Genomic DNA, 19,603 nt, shown 5'->3' with positions numbered 1-19,603 from the left:
GATCTTTCTACTAATTATATTTGCATAAGAAGTCCTCTTTTTACTAATTATATTTGCGTAAGAAGAAAGGAGGCAACCATATAATATACAGTTTTTATGTTAACATTCGTAGTATGTAATTCCTTGTTCTTAGGTTTTAAGTCTGCAGATATTTTGAGAGAGCTTTGAATTTGAAAATCTTTTATATATAAAAGATTTTCAAATGTATATATGTAGTTTAATATAAAATCTTCTTCTTTTTGAAGTCACTTGAAAACAATTTAGTTTAATATGAATAACATTAAACAGCCTATATAACATTTAATAATATCTATATATACATATCTATATAAATATTATATTTATATTATGTAAAAAATAGCATACATATACAAAAAATAATTTAAATAATTCAATTCTTATTAAAAAAAAAATTATCTCATCTTGGTAATTTTAATTCGTAGTGGGGATTTTTTGGATATATGTAACACTAATATAATAAAATTGGCACGAATTCTTTTATAAACAAATATGAATAATTTTACGTTAATACCAAGTCCAGTCATAAGTTCTGATATAAATGAAAATGAATTTTTTTTATGAAGTTATGTAATATTACTAAAATTTATATATACATATTTATTAAAGTCGCAGCAAAAAATAAAAAAAAAATCTATTCGAAATTGCCACCTTTGGCTTTTATACAGATATTTAATCTGTTATATAATATAAATAGTGCCGTTATCTTATATTTATTAAAGTGGAAAATAAATTTCGTTCAATTTTGAAATCAGCACCTTTTTTTTCTAAAGAGAGTAATTCTGGGCGGATCCGGAATCCGGATTGGATCATATTACAATCACATTAATCTAACGATAGTAACTAGCCGAATTTTTAATAACTAAACTATCCGGCTATAAATGGTGTACTAGCCAACTAAATAACCAGTTATTAAGCTATTGTATGAAAGACTCAATATAATCGACTCAATAGTAACTGCCTAGTTGCATTACACCCGGTTTGACATCAATAAGTTAAATGATGTGATTTTGTGAGTTAATAAGTTAGATTATGTGATTTTGTTTATTTATTTATTCAACGCACTACTTTGTAGCTGTTATTATCCAATAATAAAACAAACCCTCAATTATGGACGAAAAACAAACGTATTTGCCTGTTGATAGTCGGTCGTTGCTGCGATGTACGGGCGCTCGAGGATAACTTTAACCAATAGCCAGTTCCGTCGACAACAAATAACTTAACTGCAGCTATTCTTTACATAGCTGTTATATAGTTGAGTATTTGTATAGCTGCCATAACAACATTAATTACTCACGTTCACAATTTGATTATCTATTGAATTGCGTGTTTTCTTTTAATTAATTTTTTTTGCAAAGTATGAAGGACAGTAATGAACAATACATATATTATTGCGATTTGTTAAAATTGATATTTCTTTTACGCAATTGTATTTAGATGAATATTATATCTATATGTGATTGTATTGCAATGAAATCACCGGTTGAATGCTTTGTTTTTTTAGATGAAAACTATATATGTGTATAATTAAAGTGATATCGATTTTTTTAATTCGACATGAGCACTCGTAAGTAATATTATTTCTCATGTTTGTGATTACTGCTGTCCGCCAGATTTATTTACATAAATCAATATATTTTAGAGGGTCGTGGACCTGCAAAGAGGAAGGTGAAACCAGTTGAACCGCAATCCTTACTTGATTTCGATCTTGGAGAAGGGGAGAGTTCTGATGATTCCGATTTTCGTATTGAAGATCATCCTGAGGAGAGCGACGACTATTCTATAAACTCCGATGATGACAAAAGTAAGTGAATTGTACTGCTCATTAACATTCCTTACAATTTTTAAATATAAAAGAGCATTTAGAACAACCAACTTGCAGGGTATTAACTGAAAGCTCGTCTATTTAGGACCACTAACAACTTCAGTTTGGGGCTTAAGGTATCCATTGACTAAACCAACCACTTTAATGTAGAATTTTCTTTTAACAAATTGTCTGCTTATAAACCATTCAGTTCATCAGTTTCTATAATAATAATGCATTGATCTCAATTCTAATTTCACAGAAGGGAATGCAAACAGTGAATCGTCAGATGAAGAAGACTCAAATTCTGATACTGAAAATGAATATAAAAATTCTAACAACAAAATTGGTGAAGACATCTCAGTTACTGATATACTTGAAACAGCTAAACAGAAAGAGTTTAAGGTATCTAATGAGATTGTTATGTTTAGTTTGTCAGTAAAATACATTATTAGAAAATTAGGTGATAAAAATGTGATAGGCATTATACATTTTTATTATTATTTATAAATTTAAATTATTATTTGCAGTTTCCTGGTGATCTAGCCAATATATTAATATGTGCAGGCTGTTTGGGTTCAAGAAGTGATGATTTTAATGAGATTGTTGGTTGCGATGGATGTGGTGTCACTGTACATGAAGGTATGGATATTATGTAATTATTTTGTATAGTTCATACCAAAAAAGAGTAATTTAATTGTACAAATGAATAAGGGCTTAAATTAATAAACATGAAATAAGGCAGATTCTTTGTTGGTAGTAGTAGTAGTAGTAGTAAAAATCTTTATTGTACATAAGTCAGATTAAATACTAGTAATTTCTTTATCAGTTTCTTGTTCTTGTACCAGGTTGTTATGGTGTCTCTGATGTGGCTAGTGAATCCAGCACAGTCAGCTCTGCATCAACAGAGCCATGGTTTTGTGAGGCTTGCAAGGCTGGTGTTACAGATCCCAGTTGTGAATTATGCCCCAATAAAGGTGAGGTGAAAATATATTTTTAATGAAGAATATTTTTAATTGGATGTGTTAATAAGACAAAATTATTTTATTGTTATATCTTGCTTATAAATGCAAAAGACATTATTGTACAATATAAGTACAACACCTCCCCCCAATAGGGGAAGACATATGTTCAGCAGTTGAGAATTAATGACTGAAATGATGATGATGATGATGAGTACAAAATGTAATGTAATAATTATGTATATGAAAGTGGAAGATTTCAAGTGAGAACTTATACTATTTTCTCCAAGTAGTAGTAGGATCATTTGATATATGTATGATAGAAGATGCAAATGTGAAATAAATATATCATTATATTTTCAGGTGGAATTTTTAAAGAAACTGAAGTAGGAGCATGGGTGCATTTAGTATGTGCATTGTATGTACCAGGAGTAGCATTTTCCGAGGTAATGTAAATTTGGACCAAAATATTCAGCAATTTTATTGGTTTTTAATTTAAACCTTCAGAATATTTAGTAGATGGTTTATGTGAAGTTTGCACAAACTCCAGCGGTTTTTCATTTATCACATTTTTTGTAACAAATTAATTCAATAAATGGCGGATCATTTTGTTAATGGAGATTTTTGTGTCAAACTCGAACTTTTTTAAGATGGGGATTGTGCTGTCAAATTGAAACTTTTTTCAGTGTTGACAGTATAAGCATGTTATGTCTATCATGCGGTCATTTATTTTTTTTTTATTTCACTTTATATGTAGAGAAGCACATACTGGGCCGCTAGTCATTTATATAATGTTATTACTTTTAGTAATCTTTTATATATTTTATCTCTTTAATAAGTGTCTAGACTTATACTAAAGAAGTATTGTTTGTAATAATAACACTAATAATAAAAAAATAATTCATTATCATCATCATCATCATATCAGTTGTGTACTGCTGAACATTGGCTTCCTCAAAAGGTGGGGTTTGCCAGTAGTTGCCGCACTTGGCAGGAGGCAAAGGCTGAAAAAATAATTGACTCAGTATAATTACAGGTGGAACATTTGTCAGGCGTGACATTATTTGAGATGGCCTACTCCCGGTGGGGCGCTAGGTCCTGCGCCCTGTGTGAAGATGCGACTCTAGCTCGAACTGGGGTGTGTGTTGGATGTGATGCTGGTCTTTGCAAGACATTTTTCCATGTCACTTGGTAAGTAAGGTTACAAATCAAAGTTATGACATTATTATATTAATATTATATAAACATAAAGGTTTATAAAGATGATTGGATATTTAAATATTTCTTACTCAATCACATATAAGAATGAATTTTAATTGGATTAGCAAATAAGCTATATAGTTCATTATGCAGTAACTATGTAGTTGGGAGAATAAGCTAGTCCTAAATATATTGAGAAGTTTAACAAGAAATTGATATTGATTACAGTGGTCAACGAGAGGGTTTGTTGGCAGAAGCACACACAGAGGAGGCAGAACAAGCAGACCCTTTCTATGCTCACTGCAAGTTACATTCTGATAAGGCTTTAGTGAAAAAACGCAAGAGAAATTGGTTGGCTTTACAACTGAGGACAGAAAAAAGGTATGTGTTTCATTGTAAAAAATATATTTGTTTAACGTGTTAAATGCATAGATTATTTACATTTATAAATTCAATTTATTAACATTTATAATAACAATAAACAAAATTTTAGGAAACAGGAACTCCAAAGTAATATCAGTACAGAGGAGAATCAAAGATTCCAACGCAAATTAGTCAAATGCAGAAGGAAGTACTTGCAACAGAAGGAAAATAGGAATCCTCCATGGGGTAGTAATCTCTTACATTTTTAATATAACAATAAAGGAAAGAAAAGATAGTATTTTTGATATAAATACTATAATAAAATTATAAAGGTCTAAAAGTCTGTATACTCAGCTTTTTTTTTAAAAAAAAAACTAACTTAGAAGGCAAGAAAAGTACCATTCCAAAGAACTAATAGTGGCTAACCTTTGTTTCTAGTTCGAACCTAGTAACTTCACTGCATAATTTTTTCATCCTTTATGCCAAATCATGCCGTACAAGCTAAGTTTATTAGTGTATTGGTTTTTAAAAATAAATTAATTTGAGTACCACATGGTCAAAGTCGCGAGCTTAGCTAATACACCATAAATAATTAAGGTATTTTACAAAATTTATTTTGTTTGCTTTATAAGTTAATGATTTATGAATAATTAAGTATGAGATGTATCTAAACGGCTAAATAAATGCCATTGGTTCTTTTTATCTACCTCTTGCTTAAAGCTTATTACTTTTTACAGTGCCAACTCAGAAAATGGCTCGTATGCTCTACAGTAGTGCGTCAGCAATGAGGAAGTTCCAATTGAAAGCTGAATGTATGGGTATAGACACGCATGCGCTCGAGTTTCAAGATGCACAGGTATTTTGTTTGGTATTGTATTGAAAACATAATAAATATGTAAACTAATTATTCTAATGAAGAAACTGTTTCACGAAAAGATGGTAACTTCAATTATAACAATATTAGTATGTTGCGGGCACGGAAGTAAACCCCATTGATTGCTATTTATTGAGAACTGTTGAAACATATTTGCTAAATAAAAGTTATAACAGAAGCAACTGCCTTATAAGATAATGAGATATGTTGAAATGCAAACAAAATGTGTGGTGATACTATATCTCTCTTTTTTTTTTATTCTATGGAATGGGAAACAAGCTAATAGCCCACCTAGATAGAGGTAACCTGTTGCTTAATTTATTTCTTGTTTGTGAATATTTTATTCATATTATCGATTTTGTGTACAGATGGCTGCCCTTAAGGATGTGTCTCGCCGCTGGCACGTGCCACCAGCATTCTCTGTAGAGTTTGTCGGTTACTATTTGGATAGAAATTCTCGTGTTACATCTTTACGCAAATCACTTGAACGTCTTACTAAGGAGAACGAGACCTTGTTAGCTGAAGATGATAAATTACGAACAGAGTATGATGAGGTAAGCTACTGTGTGGTAAATGTCAGCTGTGCTAAAATAGTCACAAAAATGTATAATACATGTTAAGATTTTACCCTTAATTGAATACAGTAATCAATACAAAAACTAATTTCATTGAAGATATAACTTATTTTGATGTCTGTTAATGATGTGCGTTTGCGTTTTGATGATGAACGGATGATATAATGATGATGATGAATAAATACATCTAATATTTGAAGTGGTTTAACTAGGGTAAATAAAAATAAATAATTTTGAAGCGTTGTATTGAATATAAATTTGATGTAATGCGCTGAAGCTTGTTTTGCAAGTAAGTTACAGTTAAAAACCTGAAAGGTCATGTAATTTTCTCCTGCGTTATGATTGGCGTTCTCACGATGACGTGTGAGCGACTCTTGTGAATGGTTGTTGTTGTGGGTGATTGTTTATTAATAACTTAGCAGTCGTCCATTGGCTTTACCGCTGAAAACGCTTCATTATACGCAGGAGTGATGAGTATTCACGACATATTATTAATGCTTTAACAATGTCTAATAAGAAAATTTACCTAATAATTCCATTGCATTTAGAAGTATTTACATAATCCACGTATTTACTATCATATAGTATACACTATATTATACCATACCAACCTTAACGTTAACTATCCACTACTGAACGTAGATCTCTTATTTGAGAAGTATTTATATACTTAACTATTTATATATAATTAATAGTATCAATCATAATTTAGGCATCTAAAGAGAACACGGAAGCTTTGGTTGAGATGTCTTCAACTCGACAAGCTCTCCAGAAGATATATGAAGCAATCCTAGCTGTGTGTCCCAAGAAGGTAACACCGCCCATTTTAGAAGATAAACCTTTGCTACCACCAGTAATTGCTCGCTCAACTCCTAAAGTTACGCCTCAGCAACTCCAGAAGCGGTATGTATTATGAGATTCCAGATTACATTATCATATGATTTTTTAAGGATTAAGTGGTTTTTCCTATAAATGTATGATTTCTTTCACTAAGGAACATTGATATACAAAATATTTATTAGCTGAAAATTAAAACTCTGTAGGACATTGATGTTTGATTATGAATTTACTGGGTACAGTGGAATAATACCTGATTCCTCAGGAATGTCAACGCATGGGGGTATCATGGGCGAAATAGTATATTCTGTTATACGAGGTCTGTCCGGAAAGTTCGTATAAAAGTGTTCTGGAATGCGAGAAAGAGGAGTGGGGAGGCCAGGTAAGCGCAGGACCCCTTCCTTATGTCCCTAACAATGCTTCAGTTCTGGTCTGACCGCCGTGCGGTGCGAACTGGTTTGTCACGCCATCTGTGAAGTTACCTCTTAACGAAACCCCGTCGGCATGGAGCCCGCTTCCGTTGAAGAGCAGCGCGTCGTAATCAAGTTTCTCTCGAAACTCGGCAAGAATGGCCGTGAAATTTTTGCCGATCTCAGAACAGTTTATGGGGATGATGCTGTGAAGGAACCAACCGTCCACAAGTGGCTAAAAAGATTCAGAGAGGGCCGAGAAAGCGTTCAAGATGACCCACGTTCAGGACGTCCTTCCACTTCACATTCCGACGAAAACGTGGAAAGAATTCGAACTTGTGTTAATGGGGACCGTCGTTTAACGGTCAGACAGGTGGCTGAAGAGCTTAATTTGGGCAAAACCGTGGTCCACGAAATTCTAAGAAACGAACTTCAAATGAAAAAAATTTGCGCCAAGATCGTTCCGTGAGTTTTTGAGTAAAAATTCCATTACGGTGACCGAACACCCCCTATTCGCCGGATTTGGCCCCGTGTGACTTCTTCTTGTTCCCAAAAACCAAATTGGTACTTCGGGGGCGGCATTTGGGGGACATAAATGAGATAAAAAAAGCTACGACGGGGCAGCTGAGAAACCTACAACCAGAGGACTTTCAAGGAGCCTTCTCACAGTGGAAACGGCGTTGGCACAAGTGCATTATGTCACAGGGGGTACTTTGAAGGGGATAAAATTGATTTACCTGAATAATTGTAAAATAAAATTTTTAAAAAACTTTTATACGTACTTTCCGGACAAATACCTCGTATGCACGGTACTGTTCATGTCTGTAGGCGACGGTTACCATTTTCCATCAGGGGGGCCGTCATATTGTTTGCCATTCTAAGTTGCATAAAAAAAGTCACATACTGCATAAATAGTTGCACATTTTTATCTGTTCTCCTTTAACCAAAGGTTGTCTGTAAGAGATTGCCCTAGCGATAAGACCGCCTTTTGTACCTTTATGTGTATATTTCAATCTGTATTTATGTTACTGTATTTCACTTGAATTATTGTCATTGTATATTTTTATTTATGGTGCAATAAAGAGTTAAATAAATAAATAATGGTTATTTGTAGAGACAAGGATCTGTATTTTATAAACTTTTATCTATCAGCGAATGTAGTCTTGATTTTTAATTTATTGGGGGATGTTATGGGATGATTAACTATTATTAAACAAATAATATTCTTTATGACGTATTAATTTTACTTATTTCATTATGCAGAAGTAATGTAATTTCATTTAATATTTTCAGTGTCATATCTCATTAAAAATGAGCTATTAAAGCTTATTTGGTACAAAATATGTTAGAGCAGAGCCCCAGTTCTGCCAGTTTTAAATCGCAAGACGTTAATATGAAAAATGATTTGAATTATGTGAGAACATATTATAAAAATACAAAATATTTAATAATTATAATCATACTAACTCGTCTTGAGGTTTTTCTTATTAAATTGCCAGGGTGGGGGCTCCGGATGTAGATACTTCATTCGGTCGTATAATGCATAGTGGGTCGGCCACCAGGTCAATGTCTGTGCCCACTGCGGCAGCACTTAAGATGGGCGTTGGTTTTCCTCTTAGCGACAACCCGGACGCTCGCCATGGAAAAGTACTGTCTACGTCACTTGAAGGTGAGCAAATTAATTTACTAGTCCACTTAATAGAATTTTAAATAGTTAACTTTGCTTGTTGCCAGTAGATATTTGAGGACTAAGATACCATCTCGTAATTACGTACTCTCTGATTTCATTACCATATTTTTCCAAATTGAAATATAGCCATGCAGGTATAGCTAATTTTTGTACAAGTACATTGTCTGTCTCTCTTTGCCCAGATATCTATTTTATCATCATTTTTCCATGTTCGCTATAGACATGAGAGATATTGTATTTTGAAACCAAACTGGTCAGCTGAGTTCATACTCGTTTCTTTCTGAAATTTTCCTCAAAGCATTGTTTGCTTCGAAACGGTTTAAGTTTGATGAGTCTCCATTTTGTTATAATGGATATAGCAAATTAAGTCTTAGTAATAAAATCTATCTATAAAATTCAACATTTTTCCGTAAGAAGTAGTCAAACAGTTTTTACCCGTCGCGGCGTCGTTTCAAAATTCTGTAATTACTTTCGAATATTTAAGATTAATCGCATAAGAATCAAATCTATCGTTTTCCAGCAGGTAAGCCGTCTGTTTGTTTGCTACTCTAAATATTATATAAAAAAAAAAAAATAATTTGTAGTTGTTGCAACTGCATGCGTTTGTATTGTCAAGTTTTTGTATTAAATAAATTCAAAAAAATTATGTGGTAACAGAGTTGAGAATGAGAGCGAGTTGGAGAATGTAAAGTGTCATTACTCTATACCTTAGACGTAGCTATAAATATATTTTTACAAGTTTAAAAATTTTAGCAACATTTAACAAGTTTATCTATGTTTTCATAAAAATTATCAATATCTGGTTGCTTTGAATAAGCGGAAGCAAAATGAGTATTGCTTATGCGGATCGAAGGCACCTATAATGATCTTAATGAAAGATCGTAATATATATATATATATATATATATATATATATATATATATATATATATATATATATATATATATATATATATATGTATATATATATGTATGTATATATATATGTATATATATTGTGCTTATCCGCGCTTTTAAGATTTATTGTAGCACCGTACGCCCCAATTTTATCGTCGCGATATGAGAATGCTATAGAAGAAAATTCGTGGCCAAAACACAAGAAATGGCGTTTCTGTACAATTTTATATGTTATTTTGCTTGTTTGCATTTATATTCCATTTATATAGTGGGTAGTATATGAGTATGGAGCAAAGATAGGGTAACGTAGTGTATGTCCCGGTGGCAGCATCGGACGCGCTGGCGGCGCGAGAGTGCGCGGCGTGTGGCCGCAGTAGCGAGCGCCACCTGATGGCCGCCTGTGACACCTGTCACCACCACTACCATCTGCATTGCTTGAAGCCGCCGTTGCAGCGTCCGCCCAAGAAGAGCAAGCTCTACGGATGGTTGGTATCACATGCTTCTTCTGATATATGAAAAAAGTTTATTCGACAATACTTTCACATACAATAATTTATTGATTTTATGCTTCTGGTCGATATATGAGTCCCGGGGAAATAAAATGGCAAAATTACACAAACCATTTTAATAAAATCTCAAATGAGAATATCTGTAGAAGATCATTTTATTTATAATTCTTAATTTTATTGTTAATTGCAATAAACGAATATTCTTCGTCTATTACAATTAACTCATTTAATTATCAAATATTTTTTGTATGTTTTACATTAAATCACTTTTCATTTTTAGGCAATGTTCTGAATGTGACAAGACATCTGATTCCGAACCAGAGGTATTAGAAAAGAAGGTGCCAAGAAGGTCACGTATACGGTACAGTAAAGATGGGGCCATTATTACAGAACCGGCGAGCCCCGGCTCCACACCTAATTCGCCACCACCAAAACAAAAATCTGAAAAACCTCATCGTCTGAAGACTGAAAAGATAAAGATTGCGTCCTCAGAAAATATGTCTCCAATAAAAGTAACCATAAAGCCGTTCGAATTCAGCAGCGATGGCAATGAAAGTTCAGAACTTAAAAAGAAGGATAAAAAGATAAAAAAATCTAAACAGAAAGAGCATACGTCTGGGTCAGCTGGGGAGGGTGATAGTCCATCTAAAAAGATTAAGCGCAGTTTCACTTCGCCCACGTTGACGAACACCCCATTAATGTCAATAACTCCTATTGTGGCAGACAGTCCCAATGATTCACATAATGAGAATTCGAATGCCTCTACGAACATTGCCCTTAATAAACGAGATGAAAGTTTTTTACCTCAAAATATATCATTCTCCTCTCTTTTAAACGAGTCGAAAGAAAGAGATAGCAAAGCAATCGAAAGTTCCATAGAGAACACACTCGCAAATCTTTCATCGGATATTGCTACTTATAAAGCAAATAGAAAGCGCAGGAAAGAAAAACACCGCTCGAGGTATTCGCCTGACTTTATGCGGACTCCATCAAAGTCACATAAACATAAGAGGAAAAAGAAGCTACAGGACATGGAGAATCCTAATGAACCACCTCATCCGAGAATTACTATTAAGGTATTATTTGCAAGTACATTACTAATAGTTTTTAACAAGCAATATTGTTGATAATTATTTATTTTTCAGATCAAACCCATCCCCAAACCCGATGGTTCATTGGATACGCAAATGTTTTACGTTCCGACTGATAGTAATGACGGACCTCCACCAGCGGTAATGAAGAAACTTTCAAAGGTAATAATTTATTAAACTGTGCTTAATATATTATATGAATGTATATGTTATAGTTTTTTTTTAATGTCAATATAAATTTGTATGCAGCAAGCAGAACAAGCGACGACTAAACCGAATCTCTCGGGTGATGTTCCGGCAGTCGTCGAAACAGATATTTCGCCACCTGTAAGTATTATTAATTGCTGTCCTTGATTATAGAATGACAGGAAGTTTAATTAGGTACATTAGATTGCGTACTTGTATAAATGTACATTTTTCTAAAGAACTTAAACATAATTAGTTAATTACGTTAGCTTCTGTTTGAATGCAAAGGATCTTTGAAGAAGTCCTATGTACTGTTACTAATTAGAAAGAAAAGAATTATCTGTAATTCGTTATTTTATTTCTACAAGCTTCTCACTAATCCAACGGATAAAGCTAGTGAACCAAATATTACAAAACCGAAGGTAAGTATTTTTAATGTTATATTTTAATATTATTCTGTATGTTTAAAATTTATTGATTAGTATTTTATGTAGGTAAATATGTATATTTAGTGGACAGAAAATTATATTACCTAACAATGTCTTCTATCTTAATATTGTTAAAATAATTAATACATAAATAAGAATTCTCTATCCTACATATAATAATCATGTAATTTTGGTGTTATTTCTAGTGTAATGTCAAATAGTGTCAAGTATATACTTAAAAAATCCGGTTTTTCTCAACACATAAGTATATATCTCCTGCACTCTGCAGGTTAGCACCGCGAGCAGCGTTAGGCATCTCAGGCTTCGCATCCGGCGCTTGTAATATTATGTCCGCTTATGTGAACATTTTTGTTGATTATGTTTGGCTATTAAGGGTTATAAAAAAAAGTGTTTTATGTCCTGTATGGTTATTTAGATTTAAAAAATCGAAGTACATAGTTACTTTCATGTTTGTATTGTGTGGATATTACGGGGAAGTATAGATAGATTAGGGATAGGTAGTCTATATTTTCTTTTAAATGTATGATTTTATTGGAATTAGACAAGGAAATAGAGGCGTTATAATTTTTTTCCACTCATTTATATTTTACTTAAATTTATGCAAAAAGTACTGGCTGTGAGCATATTAGAGATTTAGATTGAGAGTGTATTACTTGTTATTTAAATGTGGTGCTATTTTTGTTGAGTTTTTACTACTACTACGTTAAGTATTTATTTAGTTATTTACATATTTATATTCGAGTACTTTATGCTTGTTCATCTTTCGTTCAAAAGTTACAAACTCAGCTCGGCCTTGTATTGCAGAGTATCTCTTCTTTTTAGCATACGCTAATATTAATCCACAGTCTGGTGTTCCATAGCCCTTTCAGACCTGAACGATACGGGCGTGAGTTGTAACTTTAAAAAATTCTTAAATTCATTTTTACGCACGAAGCTGAAATAACATGATAGTGAGATTCTAAACCAGCCAATAAGAAATCATTTTAGCGGTTAGGTGGCGCAGTAGTCTCGTGCGTGCCGGCAAGATGGCTTGGCTCCAAAACACAAAAATATATTTAATCTGAAAGAATAAAAATCTTGGGTCCGAAAGGGATAATGCAGACTTAAAAAGGTGACATAAAGATGTTTGAGAAAATTGTAAAATATATGTTGTTTTAACTGTCGTCTGCTCTTACGTTTAATGTTATGATCGTTTATGGTACGTTACCATATAATGTGCGTTAGCGTTCGCGGGTGAGGGGCGCGCGGGGCGCGGACATAGCGGGAGCGGGAGCGGGCGCGGGAGCGGGCGCGGGCGCGGGCGCGGACGGCGCGGCGGGGGCTGGCCCTGCGGCTGCGCTTACGCCCATGACGCACTGCGACGTCTGCACCGAGCCCGGCAATACCACCAACCTCGTGCGGTAAGCATTGCATGTCTGATAAATTGTTTAAGCCTAGATAATATTACGATTATTATTAGTACATCATCATCATCATCATCATATCAGACATTAATTGTCCACTGTTGAACATTAGATTCTCCCTTGGGGGGTTTTGCCAGTAGTTGCTAAGCTTGACATATGCATTGGCAACCGCAGTCAGGCTTTGGAGATGTTTTAAGAGGGGCAATGGACCCTCGCCCTCCCGTAGTTGGCTCTTACGACATAAACGGGAAAGGAAAGGGTGGCCTATTCTATGCCGGGACCACGCGGCCATTGTTAGTACGATTAAACGACAAAAATTACCTTTTTGTATATTTCAACAGAGTTATGTGTGGCTTAATTGCTGGGTCAATAGATCACTACAATGATGACGGTCTAAGTCACGTCTAAAAGCTCATATCGTCATAGTCATAGAATACTGACGGATCTGACAAATATTACATATATAGATTCGTCAGTATTCTACGACTATGACGATATGCACCTTTTTTAAGGGTTCGGTGGAAAATAATTTTAAATATAACAAAAAAGTGCCAGTAGTTTTTTAAAAGTTATTTTAGACTGAGAAAATCTAAATCTTATTTATTGTAAAAAAAATGTCGTAATCAATGAAATTTGGCAAAGATATAGCGTAACACACATATAAAAATAAAAAATGAAATAAAACTATTGATAATTTTGGTCGTAAAACCTAAAGTAAAAATCTTGTGTAATATGAATAAAATTATATTACAACGACCCCAAATAATTAGGATAAAGGCTGGAAGATGATGTTTAACCAATAAAGTACCGTTGATTTTAAAATCTCTGTTTAAGTTACTAGCGTTATTGCTGCATTAATGTTTACGTCACATAATTTGTATTGATAAATTGAAAGCAGAGGCTTCCCAAACCTCAGAAATTTCACACAATCTAATCAATGTTACAGTTCTTTATGCCTAAAAAAAGCCCGTATCTTAATATGAATAAATAATGTCGATGTAAACGTGAATGAGTCGTAACTTAAATCTTTCTATTTCTCGCACCAATTACTTAGTATTTTTCATTTTGTATGTAATCTTTTACTCATTATTAAATTAATAATATTGTTATTACTACGGTTACTTTATCTTATTTTAATGTCTAAACTTAATGAAAATTATGTCTTTTTATTATTGTAATATAATCAGTTATAATAAATAGTATGTTTTTACAGATGCGATGAATGTTTTAAGCGGTACCACTTCACCTGCTTAGAACCGCCGCTGAACAAGAATCCGAAAAAGCGTGGTTACTCATGGCATTGTGCGGACTGTGATCCCACAGTTAGTATTTGTTTCACAATATATACAATTTTTTTGTATTTTTGACGTCATTTCTTTGCGATCTTTTAATAATTTATTATAAAAGATCGCAGAGAAATGACGTATTAATTAATATATATTTACTTATAGTATAATATACTACAGAAATCATTATGATATTTGGATATCTTTATTAATTTAATTAGAAATAATGAATGGCTGAAATTTTTATAATACAATGTTTCACCTCAAAGAAATGTTCATTCAAGATCTACAGATGTACAGAAATTGAATTCTTTATCTACAAAGTGGAGATATAGGATAAACTAGATCATATGAACAGGAAAAACAATCTGTAATATATTTTTGCAGGACAACGAAGAAAATAACTGAGATGGCTACGCGTACACAATGCTGAGCTGACATATTACATAATATATAAGGTTTGTGTCTGTTGTTAATACTGTCTAACTTTGTGTCATCTTAGTATTCGTAACATTCTCTTATAGTGTTGTATTACGTTATAATTCTCTTTGTCAAATTTATCTTTAAGAATAATTTCTGATTACAAAATCTATTCAATCAATATTATAAATTTATTTTACGTAATAAATGTGCACATAAATTTATCTAATGTTGTTTAATTTGTTACCTAATACAATTGTACTAATACAATAAAATTGTAATTGATGTCAGTCCTTATTCTTGTCTCGAGAATGTTGAAAATTCTACTAAACTCGATACTTAAGTGATTATTATAGCCTATCTTCATTAGTGTTTCATCTAAGTCAATAAAGCGATTTATAATATATCCTTGAATTCAGTAGTCACATAGAACTTAGACGTCTTTATAAATTTGATAAGAAGACAAGTCGATAAAATTCTCTAAGTCTTTTGAGGATATTGACATTCATTGAGAGTTTATCAGTTACACAGAAATGAAGTCTCACAAAACTAGCTTAAGGTTTTGTGAGACTTCATTTTTGTGTAACTTTCGAGTTTCGAGTGTTAAAGATTAGATTTTAAAATCGATTTACTGGTATTTTATAGAAACAACTTCTTTATAATTTTAATAATAGTTTAAAAATAGTTTTCAAAATCCATTTTCCAGAAAAATGGTTGAACATTTTTCTTAGATGGTTGAACATTTTTTTTCTTTAGAGCTCAGTGCGCACCCCGCACTGCAAAATATTGTCTTGTTCGTTTTAATTTCTAGGTACGTAACAGATCACAGTCACATATTTTACAGGCAGTCAGCTAACAAATCTTGCTAACAACAACTGACATTCCTAACTAAAACAGATATATTTATTTTGAACGAAGTTTCGGTGTCCATTTTCCTTTTTTTTTTATAACACTGGTCAAACCAACTTGCGGCTCACCTTATGGTAAATGACTGCCGCCGCCCGCGAGCACCCGCAGTACCAGAGTAATTGCAGGTGTGCTGCCGGTCTTTTGAAAAGGAAGGTTACGAGGCTGCCCATTGCTTTCTCCATAGACTTAGTATAACGTACTAATTTAAGATTTTCTTGTAATTGTATTTATAATAAGTTTATTAATTAAATCTTTTGGAGAAAACAGTAAAGAGTATCTACCTAACTAGATGGATAGATTCCTCCAAAAGATTTCATTAATAGATAGATAAGTATCTATGATATCGTGTCAGTAATATATATAGTATAGTGTTCCATTTGACATAGAAGATATTAATGTGATAATAATTTCAAAAAAACTTTAATAATATGCTATTTTTGTGGGAAGCAATGATTGTTCCTTTATTTGTAAAAGAATAAGGAGAAAATTTTGCGTAGATTCGTGAAATATTCATCCGAAATTAAACGAGAACTGCGACATCAACTTTCCTTGACAAACTAGAAAAAGCGTTCAACAAACAGTGTTGTTACTTCGGTATTGTGTGAAGTCGAGGGCGTTATGAATATCATACATAATAGTAGCGGGTGGCGTCAAAACTTTGTCCCAAAAACTTCTTTGTTCAACTCCCAAGTGGGGTGGATGGTAGAACAATCACTCAGGGCTAATGCTTTATACCTACTTGCAAGAATTTGCAACTTGTCGCTAGTGGTACGTTTTGTCCTACAAGGGCCTTTAATGAATTCTAGGTTGATGATATTAGATTGGAATATCCGAAACTTGCTCCAAACCCGTCTATTGGATTGATTCAATTTCACCTGAAGGAATTCTAATACTTAAGCTAGTTATGGTATTTGATATTAAATTCTGTTGGGACAGGCCGTCCTTTGTGATGAGAATTATGTAATTCTGCTTAAAATATATTTAAATCGTAATGAAACATTAGGTAAATAGAGGTAGGTGTTTATTACAATCGGTTTATAAATAACTCGGAACTTATTTATTTATTACTGTCATAGAAAAACTATCTATACCATGCTGTAGTGATTCTGATGAACTATAATCGAATCATCTCTGTCTCTCAAATTAGTTTAGTAGTTTTTGCGTGAAAGAGTAATAAACGTCAGTCCATCCATCCATCCTTTCGTCCGACAAACTTGCATTTATATATAATAGGTATTAATTATGTTTGATTATACTTTTGTGAGAAAATCTATGCGAAATATTTTTGTTTTTTTTTTTATATTGTAATTATTTTGTGATATATGTATTAAGAATATGTACTATAAACGTAGTATTTAAGATTTTAATTAAATGGTCGATGACATTCTATTTTAGAACTATTTTATTATAAATAATAAATAAAGCTTTTTCATAGTGTTCAGGTCCATTTTTTCGTATTTCAATAGGACGGCGCAAGTTATTGTCGTTAGTCAACGTACGAGTTTCAAGTTTGTTCGTTTATTTTGAACAAACTTTATTCTAAATGCAAAACATCTTCACGGAAAACTATATTTAGGTTCTCCTTGTTATTGTATCGTTGCTGTCAGGATTAACATAATAGCGAATTCTGTTTGTTGTACATACCTACAACAGTTTAGTGAAATTTTCAAGAAAAAAATGTTGTAAATAGGTTTGTAGTGATTATGGTATACTAGACAGCCTTTTCGCATGCATAATCGTTTATTACAAAATTTACCTGAATTGATTTTAGGATTGAAAAAGATTTTATTTGAAATTTGTAGGTTGTTGTAATGGATCATATTAAAATGATAACCCTGCCTGCGTTATCGGGGTACCAGTGAGGGATGAAACATGAGGATAGAAGTACGTTAGTTGGTTAATCGTAACTAATAATAGTTAACTACAATAGTGTCCTAGAGTACCGCGTGGAGGTCGAGCTGGTAGGATATATTGCTAGCAAAGGGATCGCTAGTCCCTATTATTAATAATATCTCCTCTTCTTGGTAAGGTATAGGTGTGCTTGCTTAAACAGTTCTAAATCATAGTCACAGCAATATTCAATATTTTTCAATTGATAATCAATTTGGTATTAGGTACGTTAGTTACGTTTAAATAAGGCTAAAAGTATAGTTGTAATTTGAATAAGTTAGATCGGAGATTAGTAGAAATAGTAGATATGAATATAAATACAAGGCAATGTTTTCGTAAAATTAATATTTTTTTTAATCTATCGAGAAGTAGGTAGTCTGTTTCGCTTCGTCTTTCCAATCGACATTGAAGTCTACCATTTTAATTTATATATATTTATAATTGCAATTTATGTATAAGGGATTAAAGGTATTAACAGTAATCTATAGACATGAACAGCATTTATACTGTGACACCTATATGGAATATCTAATGCATTACCATTCATGAGGACTAAGGTATTAAAGTGTAATTAGTGGGAGGTACCTACGAACGGTATACCCGTACCCATCACTAATTACACTCCTACATTCATTTAAACGCTAATACAGCCATGCAAGCACAGCTATTTATCGACAGAAATGCTGTTGAAGATAACATGCATGCAGTTATTTGTGTACACATAATCTTCTGGTAAAGTCTCAGTTTTGTAATTTATAGTAAAACATATTTTTAAATGCTTCTTTTTCTATAAATAGTGTTAAAGTCATTACAGGTTTTAAGGTCTTTCATTATCAGAGGTTCAAATATAAAAAGATTCGTCTACCTATTATTAAATTGCTGTTTGTTCAAGTATTTGTTATTATTCTCGGCTTAAGGGTATAAAATATCATATGTGTCGTAAGTATATAAGAATAAAACGTATCTCAATACTAAATTTCATTCCGAACTGTTCAGCCTTTAAGTGTAATTGAGTTTCAAACATATCTTTACAAATTTTGGCATTAATAATCTTTACTTATTTATATTATTTATATTTAATAAATCTTACTACACTTTTAAGCTTGTTGTGTGTTAAATTGTTTATAGCTTATATTAGGTTATATATAAGCAAATGCAAAATAACGAATGAAGACGTTAAAACAAACATGAGCACTTATTCTGTTTTTTAAATTGATAATCGATTCGAATTTCGATGGAATAAGGGAATAAAAGCGGTTCTCTCTATAGGTATTCTGGGAGCACCGTTAGAAGTAAAGTCACAATCAAAAGTGGATTAGAGAAATCGTTAGTCGTTTAAAATATTTGTTTTATATATTCAGTTACTTTGATTCTATTAAAAATTGCAAAACATTTTCATTATTTTAAAAGTTAACGTCTATTAACGATGTCAGGGTTCGGTTTTATAGATATTCATGGAAACGATTTTTCATTATAGCAACTATGAAAGAGGAGTTATTGATGCCAGGAAATTCATTAGCAAAGTGGATTTTTTACAACTGTCGACGACTGTAACGACTTGGTGCGACTTTGCTGCCGGCGTTGTCTCGTTAGGTGAATCGGTCCCGCGTTACTTCCTGCATTCAATTTATCGCTCCTGCTATTTCACACTGCCTTCCGCTATCGGTAATCATGTTCGTATTGGTTTTTTGATAGCTCTTTATCTACATTCATGCGGTTCCTTTTGTAACCACTACGATGATCACTAATTCTTTGCGTGTAAGTATTTAACTAAGGGTTCCTTACCAAGATGTTTTGGGAGTCCTCTATAAAGTCTTTTCCTACTTTTTT

At 32.7% G+C, this 19,603-nt stretch overlaps 1 protein-coding gene across 6 annotated transcripts; it reads left to right on the top strand.

Moving 5' to 3' along the window:
- The first annotated feature begins 1,283 nt into the window (after nt 1-1,283).
- Nucleotides 1,284-15,198, top strand: LOC113515412 (PHD finger protein 14). 6 transcript variants are annotated; one of them, XM_031910624.2, is made up of 21 exons: nt 1,284-1,585; nt 1,661-1,822; nt 2,085-2,227; nt 2,353-2,464; nt 2,671-2,799; nt 3,148-3,230; nt 3,821-3,975; nt 4,213-4,365; nt 4,478-4,593; nt 5,085-5,203; nt 5,590-5,775; nt 6,509-6,699; nt 8,663-8,712; nt 9,959-10,115; nt 10,420-11,215; nt 11,285-11,392; nt 11,480-11,557; nt 11,785-11,838; nt 13,090-13,265; nt 14,482-14,590; nt 14,942-15,198. In XM_031910624.2, the coding sequence occupies exons 1-21, from the start codon at nt 1,576-1,578 to the stop codon at nt 14,960-14,962; spliced, it is 3,108 nt and encodes a 1,035-aa protein (XP_031766484.2). In that variant the 5' UTR covers nt 1,284-1,575; the 3' UTR covers nt 14,963-15,198. The 6 variants fall into 6 exon arrangements, with proteins under 6 accessions (XP_031766484.2, XP_031766481.2, XP_052749259.1 ...); XM_031910621.2 differs by having other exon boundaries at nt 8,606-8,712; XM_052893299.1 differs by having other exon boundaries at nt 8,591-8,712.
- The last annotated feature ends 4,405 nt before the right edge of the window (nt 15,199-19,603 follow it).

Source organism: Galleria mellonella, unplaced genomic scaffold, assembly GCF_026898425.1.
Source record: "Galleria mellonella isolate WM207_F2 unplaced genomic scaffold, CSIRO_AGI_GalMel_v1 utg173, whole genome shotgun sequence".
Lineage (NCBI taxonomy): Eukaryota > Metazoa > Arthropoda > Insecta > Lepidoptera > Pyralidae > Galleria > Galleria mellonella.
Note: the sequence above shows the minus strand (reverse complement) of the source record. Positions and strands in the feature narration are given on the sequence as shown.

What these genes read in the sequence shown, in the direction of transcription:
- LOC113515412 (XM_031910611.2), top strand. An exon ending in CCTCAGCAACTCCAGAAGCG is followed by an intron (nt 6,700 to 8,542) that starts GTATGTATTATG and finishes TTAAATTGCCAG; the next exon opens with GGTGGGGGCTCCGGATGTAG. An exon ending in AATACCACCAACCTCGTGCG is followed by an intron (nt 13,266 to 14,481) that starts GTAAGCATTGCA and finishes ATGTTTTTACAG; the next exon opens with ATGCGATGAATGTTTTAAGC.